This window comes from Bidens hawaiensis, unplaced genomic scaffold (genome assembly GCF_021521415.1).
Source record: "Bidens hawaiensis isolate Kalapana, Puna unplaced genomic scaffold, B.hawaiensis_p1.1 tig00013347_1, whole genome shotgun sequence".
In the NCBI taxonomy this organism is placed as follows: Eukaryota; Viridiplantae; Streptophyta; class Magnoliopsida; order Asterales; family Asteraceae; genus Bidens; species Bidens hawaiensis.
The window spans coordinates 317,238-325,727 of NW_027492132.1; the positions used below are offsets into that span (position 1 = coordinate 317,238).

An 8,490-nucleotide genomic window follows, 5' to 3' on the forward strand; every position below is an offset into this window, starting at 1 on the left:
CTTCGGCTATAAATACTCCAACATCTTGGAATGGTAAGATCATCTGCTATCCAGTTATCTAGCAATCTCTTAATATACACTTATATTCAGAGCAATCTAGTCTGATTCTCACGCCGGAGGGTGGTCACAAGGAGGAACCCCCCCCTTCTCAGTGACGAGCTTACGGTGTTTGTTTTGCAGGTCCCCTGAAGAACAACCGTCTCTGTTGGACCTCATTCTCGTGGGAAACATTACTTAACCCCCAGATTATCTATAATCTGTACCGGGTCACTTAGTGTTTCTTCAACAACTAAAGAATAAAGGGCATACACTAAATAGAGACTCTTTATATAATCCAAATACTACAAAATAATGCTCTTAACAACCAAAATTCCTTCTCAGTATATAATAAAAGTAAAGATAAGGGTGAAATACATCAAGAGACTATTTATAGTGAATAATAAGAAGAGATCACCGAGCCCACCTCAAGAAAGCAATTACTATGATTAATGTAAGAATCATGCCTGCGTATTTAATCCATTGGTCAACTCGATTTCGCCTCTCAATTACCCTCAACAGAGAATTTGATAGTCCCAGTGTGTTGAGCACATCCAATGCTTTCCTTTGAGCTCCCTGCACAGAAGTTTAAGTCCAAATTTTAAAAGTGTATATGCATATGCATTTAGCAAATACATATATATCAAACTACCTTTAAGCGCTCCCTTTGTTCAGAATAGTTAGCAAGAATGGCTGTTCCAGTTGCAGTTGCCTCTTCCAACATTCTAGAAGAATTGCGGGCAGACTGCATTGCTTGTGCTTCCTCATCAAAAATTCTCAAAATATGAGACGATTCACCATTCTGAATCAAAGTTCAAACAAAAGCATTATTACAGTTAGAATTGCTGAATAGTGTATGATATTGATTCTTGATCCGAGCACAATAAAGTGATAGAAACAATTTACATACAGATCTACCGAGCAATTCTGCCCTCTCTTGTGCTTCTTGCATCCTTCTCTGCTGCCTCTGCATATACCTATCTAAACTTTCTCTCAAAGAATCAGCCTCTTCTGCTACTTGCTCCACTTTTCTGTAGATTTCACCATCATGCATGCATATTAATGTTTTGTTGAATCTCAAATTAAGATCGAATTTCACCTCTTTTAGTTTCTTACTGTAACAGTTGTTATTAGGTCAGTAAACGAACCGAATTAAACAGGGTCTTGTTCATGTTCGCCCATTAAGCTTTTATCGGGCAAACAAACGGTTCCGAACAGCTAACCAAATGAAACTTTTTCTCAAATGAACTTGTTCGTGAACTGTTAACGAACCCAAACGACAGAACAAAAACAACGTTTAATTCGATTTAGCTACCAATGATGGTCCGTGTATACGGTTCAGCTACCAAGTTTATGTTGATTTTTTGTTAGCATTCATATTCATAAGTTAAATTTGCATATAAATTAATCAAATAATACTCATATATATTTCTGTTTTATAGTTACTAAGTTTGCTTAAATATATATAATACTATTAGAAAAGTCATCAAAAAGTATTAAAATCATTCAATTAACAAACATTAACGAACATAAACAGACATAAATTAACACATTATCAAACGTTCACGAACACAGTTGAACGAACACGTTCATTGAACCAAAATCCTTGTATATGTACGTCCGTTCATATACTAAACGAATGAACATAAACGAACTTCCCAGCGAACAGTTGGCCGAGCATTCAGTTCATTTCCAGCCCTAGGTATCATCAATCCACGTATAAAAAGGTCTTCTACACTACAGTACAATTTTCATTTCATAGCTCTTACTTACAGTTTCTCTATGTTTATATCACAATCAGTTTAAAGCAACTACAGCTAATTTAACATCAGATTCAACTCGATCAAACTAAACAAATTCTATCAAAAATCCAGATCACGCATTATATAAGAAACCGAACCTCTTCCATAGATCTCTCTGCGGCTTTGATGCGACAGATCGCCAGAGAGCGTCCATCTCGGAGCATAGGGTTTGGATTTGAGATATGTCTCTCCGGACGCCAGCGGACAGCTCCGGTGAGTCCACGGACACGGCCAGACGCTCGAGCCTCTCGAGATCATCTCTCGTCTTCAACAGTAACCGCCGGGATCTCTGGTACACCTCCGACAGACTCCCTCCGTTCACAGCCATACGAAAGAAAGAGTAGAGACGAAGGCAATGAATATATTACAGTTTAAGCTTCTTCTTTCAAAGACTAACATTTTTCCTCCTTGTAAAGTTATATGTATGACTTGACTACGTGTTACAAACTTACAATCACTCGTTGTAAATGTGTCATCCTCGATAAAGTTTACCCCGACGGTCTAATTATGGTTGTGGAATCTCCCTAAGGTGTTCTATGGTTCGTCATAATGTGTCCAGTTTTGAAAATTGTGGAACGAAAAAGTTACAATAGCTATGCATTCGTATTACATTTCAAAATCAATGTATTCCTCCTAACTATTTTGAACCCACATAATAAATATAGGTGCATTCACGAGTATATATTTTTAAAAAAGTAATAACAGCTAGCTTGAAGCGCTAAAATAAAATCGATAAAAAAAAATTGAAATAATCTATGGAAGTAAGTTACATGACACTAATGTAGAAGAGAGAGTGTTAAATACGTTAGGCATTGCCCTTAAAGATAATATCATATACCATCACTAAATCATATAAACAAGCAAACATATCCAGCAAAATCTCGCTAGCAGCAAAAGCTACTTGAAGGGACTAGGAAGATAAGAAAAGGATAATCCATTCCTTTGTAATAACCAAGGTATAGAGGTTGCTTCTACTTGTATCCCCAGCCATCATTGAATCATTAAAGCACAAAATACATACACATAACAGTAATATAAAAGCCATGAAATTTGATGATGCCTGAGTAAAGATAAAATCCAATCTAAATTGTATAAAAATCATTTTTCGATGTTTTTCTTCTCACAGTCAAAAGTTTCCTTTAAAAGTTCTTAAAACAGTTCCTACACATGTATCAAAGAAACACCTCCTCTACTCTCGGAAAGTTGAACTCCGGTTACCGGTCGCCGGAAAAGCCTGACGCCGCTTACCCAACTGAAAATCGCCACTCCTTTCACTACCACCAGCATCTTTCTTCCGACCACCACCGGCCGACTTCTTCCTTTCACGCTTACCCTGATTGCCCTCATCTTCCCCACCAGACCCCGGCCCGTCTTCCCCAAACCTCACTTCTTTCCTAGCTGCTGCATAGTCAAAAGGCACCACGTTGACCAGCCCAGCTGAACCACCTTCCACTTTCTGCTTTGATGTTTTCTTCTCGTCGGCGGTCTTTACAAACTTCTGGAAGCTCGATGAAAGGTCTGAAAGCGACATGTTTCCATCTTTTTCTTCATCAGAACAAGAATCAGAATCCAACAACTTCACATTGTTTTCATCTTCTGTTTTCTGCTCATTATTCTCAGCTTTTGCTGGTTCTTCCTCTTTCTCAACATCACAATCAGTTTCCAACAAAATAATGTCATTTTCTGGTTCAGAGACCGTTGCCGAGGGTAAAATTGAAGCCTCTTGAGGTTTCGGGCATTCTTTCACAATAGGGAGTGACGCTTCTGTTTTATCAGCGAAAGAACGAAACGGGAGGGACACAGAAGATTTGATCTGTTCAACTTTAATCGCCTCTGTTGCCTGTTTGTTAACATACATATATTTATCAAAATGGTTTTGGTATATAAAAAATGACTCAGATAAACTTTAACCAACTAAATAGTTGCACATGTTTTCATTCTTCACCTTTGATTCAAGACTGGATTTTTTCTTTCCTGCTGCATTTCCAAACATGGCTCCAAAGGCACGACTTGACTTCTTTTGTACTTCAATGCTTACTCTGGAAGCCTGCATTTCCAAACAGGTCGAAATTCACTAAATGTGCATTTATAATGAATAACTTCATTCAAACACTCAGATTATTTGTTGGATAATATAAGATTAATACTCATACTTAACACAACTGTTTCTAAAAAAAATATTTTGGGGCAAAAAGTATTTCGGGCCAACCCGACCCTTTTGAATTGTTACCCAACCAGCTTGGCCTACGTATTTTACCACCTACAAAAAAATTTTTTTAAAAAAAAGAGGAAACAAAAGAAAAGGCAAGCCAGTGACATACAGAAGAGGCATCCAATTTATGGTTTTGGTTCGCTCCCGCAATTAAGTTTACTACTCTCTTTTCCGAAGAGGCGTCTTCTGCAACTTTACTAACACTTCCATTTCTTGCAACTTCTGCTGCTTCTTCACCATTAGCAATTTTAGCATTTCTTGCAGCTATCTGCACCACATACCATCAAAACAATTCATTGTATCAAATAAAGTTTACAACTTTCTTGAATTCTGCTTAAAAAGATAAAAAAATTTGAAGCCAGAAAAAAGTAAGAAACTTCACCATTTCAATGTGTTCCTCCCTCAGTTTCTTGGCAACAGGTTCAAACGCTGCCCCATTCTGCATGGAATGTCTAATAATGCTAACAACGGGACCAAGATTCCGCTCAATATACGGGTGTCTAGATTTCAATAAGTGGCGCAATTCTCCAGTTGTCGCCGGCATTTGCTTTGCTTTTAAAGAGAGAGCAAATAAAAAATAAATTAATATTAAAACTCAAAAAAGAAAAAACATAAAAGAATTACTTCATTACCAATTTCAATAAGAACTTTGTTTGGCAATATATAACCAGTACTTTCATCTTCTGAACGAGCAATAACATCCCTCCATTCAAAAAGCCCCTACATTCCATCAAAAAAACCCTTAAAAATATTATCTACCGTATCTTCTCACAAAAAAAATAAAATGCAATGACTTACTGCAGCAATCGCAAGTTGCTGACCGCTGAGAGCGGCATCATACAACCTGAATCAGCAAAAATAAGTGCTTTCATAAAACAAATACAAAACTGGAATCTGTGAATGTATCAGTCAAAATGTAAAGCTTGAAAATCATAAAGAGAATCTACCCGTATATGTTTAAATACGAGTCCTCGTTCAGAATCTCTTTCTGATAGAGTTGCATGCATAGATCATAACTACGCTGGTATACCTGGAACCAACAGAACTTTAAAATTTAATAAAATTAAAGAAAAAGTAGTATTCACATATCATACAACAAAAATTGAAGATTACTTACCTCTACAAGAAGTGCTTCAGGGCAGTCTGGATCAGTTGATGACGAAAGCAACATTCTTTTCATAACATCGTATATATACAGAAGATAATGTGTGTCTTCTCTAGCATATCTATTAAAATAACGATAAAAAGGCGCATATAAGTACAAAGAAATATGTAATAAAATAAAGCGTAAATTCATGAAAGGAACTACTACCTCAACATTTCATCAGTTAACGGTCGCAATCGCCAGTCTGCATTTTGGTATCTGTAAAGAAATAGAAAGTTCAATTGAAAAATATAAGATAGAATTCTTTTATGTGTTATTTGAGTGTAAAATTGGACAAAACAAACATACTCTTTATTCGCAGCAACGTCACAAAAGTGTTTCAATAGGTATTCTAAGGAGTTTCTCTCCAGCTTCAACGCCTTTGAAGCCTATACAATTTGAAATTCACACTCAAATTGAGCATACTCGATATGAATAAATAATGAATAAAGCATACTCAATATGAAATGAGATTATGAAAGATAACCTGTCCAGTATCAAACATATTGCAAACGTATATACCAAAGTCACGTTGCAGCCATATGATATCCCGATCAGCTCCATGCATAACCTGATGCATTGTAGTGTCATGAAATGGTTAAAATCTGTTTAAAAAGTAGGTTCTAAATTCTCCTTCAGACAAAAGAGATTACCTTTCTTTTGGTAGGATCTTTAAAAACCTCTCGCAGATACGGTCCAATTTGAACCCGCAGTTTCAGTGTATCTACAATAAAATCTTCGGTTCTAGTTGATATTTGCATCAAGCAAGTCAACCCTTGAAAAGACCGATATTGATTGTGCTCTAAATCAACCTAAACAACACCAAATCATAATAGTGACCAATATTAGACATAGAATCCATGCATTTATATTATGAAGCATTAACAAATCAACCAATTAAATAAAAGTTTAACATAAAAAGAATACCGCAAATTCATTAGCATCACGCAATTTAGCAGCTAACTCCTTCAAATCTTTGACATCTTCTATGAGCTTGAAAGGTGTACTTTCAACTGGAGTAGGTTTTACAGGCTCTACATCACTTACTGTCTTATCAATGAAATCCATGACTGAAAGTTTCTCCTACAATACATGAGAAGCAAAACTTAATATATTGTGGAACCCATCTATATATATCATTGCACTAGATAAAGGAACCACAAGACACGATATGAAGATGAAATTGCCAAAAGGCAAAAACAAGTTCCAGCATCTTCTCGATAATAAAAAATTCAAGACAAAACAAATCAATCTCCTTTCTACTTACACTAATACATGACGAGTTAAAGAGCAATAAGCTTATTATATTGAAAGATTCTACCATTCTTTCATCAAATCACATGGAAAACCTAAAATCAAAGATGAACCAGAGAAAGATAAAAATAATTTTTGCACAAAAACAAAGGAACTGATAAAGTAAAATGTTAAATGGCTTGTACAGATAACTAAATAAGGCCTAACAAATTTTGTCAGAATTTAACACTGATAAATTCACTAGAATTCCATTTATGCTAAGGCACAACAGATTAAGTATTAAAAGTAAAAGTACAACGTGTTCTTGTCATTCTTTGAATCAGTTGTAAACCTAAAATCGATCCGAACAATAGAGACCCACAATAATTTTTTTTGGTCTCTTACACCATCAACAAGACCAAAAAAATAAAAAATAAAAACTCAAAACAGCCAGATTGGGAGACCCTCTTTATGAACAAAAAAAATCTTCAAAAAAAATCATGAAAAAACAAGCACACTCACTAGCCTCTACTCATAGTCATGCATAACATGCAGCAAACACTTTAATGTGTTTCTAGAGTTCTTCTATAAAACCACTTTAGAAACTAAAACTAACATGCAGCAAACACTTTAATGTGTTTCTAGAGTTCTTCCATAAAACAACTTTAGAAACTAAAACTAAGAACATGTATTAACAATTAACATCTTCATTTCTTACAAAGTATAAGTGAACAGCTAACCAGAATAGCCCTACAATTTAAAAAAAAAAACTAATAAATGTGCTGCTATTCACTTAAGATCACTTCAAATTCAACCCAAACTACAGATATTCCAATATCAGTAACTCACCAATGGGTGTATCAAACTGGACCCATCCTCATTTCTCTGCAACCAAACATGCTCAAACGGCTGATTATTATTATTCACCAGTATCTTATACTCATCCTGCGGCCTGGGAATCGACGCGATATGAAATGAAACTTTCCCCTTCGATGCCCCGACCGCATTACCGTCCCGAGAAACAACCTTCACAGATGATGAATTAGATTCACCCAAATTATAACCACCACCATTATTATTATTATTATTATAACCTACAAAATCTTTATCAAACACTTTTTTCTTTCTGCCTTGAACCAGCTGAAACCCATCACTATCAACCGAATTGATAGCCGTAACACCGGTAGCTTCTTCTATACTTCGAACCCTCTTAAACTCATCGACAGACGCATCAAATCTTTCAAACACTTCATCGTTGAAATTAACCAACCAGTCATACGCTTCATCGTCATCTTCAAGATACCCAGATGGGAAATTAGCCTGATTTCCGCCAAACAATTGATCTGCTGATGACCCAATTGATTCAAGAATGGATTGGGAGCCTTTAGCCATTTCCTGAATTGGGTTCTTGAAATCTTGGAAATTGAAGTAGAAGTGAAAATCTTTGTTGTACGGAATGGCGCGAGAAGAGCCGGATAGGTTTGAAATTGAAGATGGGAACGATGTGGGTTTGGTTGAGGAAGATGTGAATTGCTTTAAAGCTTCGGTTTTGGATTGATCCATGGCGGAATTAGGGCATTGGGGTTTTGGGGGTGAAAGGTTAGGCGATTAGGGTTTAGGGATTGGAGAGTGAAGAACGTTGTGTGTTTTACTTTTGACAGAATTACAAATTTTGTCCTTTAAAAAAAGCCAAATTACGGTTCGTGTCCTTTTCTAAGTTTCCTTACAGGCGGTGTACTTTAAACTTTTTTTTTCTACACGTTATGTCCTTTACGCTAACTGGGTTAGAAAAACTCAGTTAAGTATGACATGTGCCAGACATGTGATGGGCATTTTTGTCTTTTCGTCTACTGGTAGTTATTTATAATTAAAAAATAAATTAATATATTATAACAAAAATAAATAATATATATTAAATATATACTCTCTCTCTCTCTTCCCGTCTTCTTTCTCTCTCTCTACTCTCTCCTCCCTCTCACTACACCAACACCACCACTACCTAACCACCAAACCAACCACCGTTCTATTTCTTTTCTCTCTCATCTCACTTCACACTCCCACTC

At 36.0% G+C, this 8,490-nt stretch overlaps 2 protein-coding genes across 2 annotated transcripts; both read right to left on the reverse strand.

The window, feature by feature from the left end:
* Positions 1 to 292: 292 nt before the first annotated feature.
* On the reverse strand, positions 293 to 2,262 carry LOC143543883 (membrin-11-like). The gene is made up of 4 exons (XM_077036102.1): positions 1,937 to 2,262; positions 947 to 1,067; positions 689 to 838; positions 293 to 612 (listed from the first exon to the last, which is right to left on the reverse strand). Exons 1-4 carry the CDS (start codon positions 2,164 to 2,166, stop codon positions 451 to 453), a joined length of 663 nt encoding a protein of 220 aa, XP_076892217.1. The 5' UTR covers positions 2,167 to 2,262; the 3' UTR covers positions 293 to 450.
* A 641-nt stretch (positions 2,263 to 2,903) lies between these two features.
* On the reverse strand, positions 2,904 to 8,077 carry LOC143543902 (protein RRP6-like 2). The gene is made up of 14 exons (XM_077036119.1): positions 7,277 to 8,077; positions 6,122 to 6,277; positions 5,848 to 6,006; positions 5,682 to 5,765; positions 5,504 to 5,583; positions 5,363 to 5,413; positions 5,168 to 5,276; positions 4,998 to 5,080; positions 4,849 to 4,894; positions 4,683 to 4,770; positions 4,433 to 4,602; positions 4,160 to 4,318; positions 3,784 to 3,885; positions 2,904 to 3,678 (listed from the first exon to the last, which is right to left on the reverse strand). Exons 1-14 carry the CDS (start codon positions 7,988 to 7,990, stop codon positions 3,028 to 3,030), a joined length of 2,652 nt encoding a protein of 883 aa, XP_076892234.1. The 5' UTR covers positions 7,991 to 8,077; the 3' UTR covers positions 2,904 to 3,027.
* Positions 8,078 to 8,490: the final 413 nt, after the last annotated feature.

Bases quoted from the DNA above. Each gene is read 5' to 3' on its own strand.
- LOC143543883 (XM_077036102.1), bottom strand. From the start codon at position 2,166: ATGGCTGTGAACGGAGGGAGTCTGTCGGAGGTGTACCAGAGATCCCGG. The intron at 1,068-1,936 runs GTTCGGTTTCTT...TGAAATCTACAG, and splicing joins CAGAGAGATCTATGGAAGAG to AAAAGTGGAGCAAGTAGCAG. The intron at 839-946 runs GTATGTAAATTG...ACTTTGATTCAG, and splicing joins CAGAATTGCTCGGTAGATCT to AATGGTGAATCGTCTCATAT.
- LOC143543902 (XM_077036119.1), bottom strand. From the start codon at position 7,990: ATGGATCAATCCAAAACCGAAGCTTTAAAGCAATTCACATCTTCCTCA. The intron at 6,007-6,121 runs GTATTCTTTTTA...GGTGTTGTTTAG, and splicing joins GTGATGCTAATGAATTTGCG to GTTGATTTAGAGCACAATCA. The intron at 4,603-4,682 runs GTAATGAAGTAA...TCTCTTTAAAAG, and splicing joins CAAAGTTCTTATTGAAATTG to CAAAGCAAATGCCGGCGACA.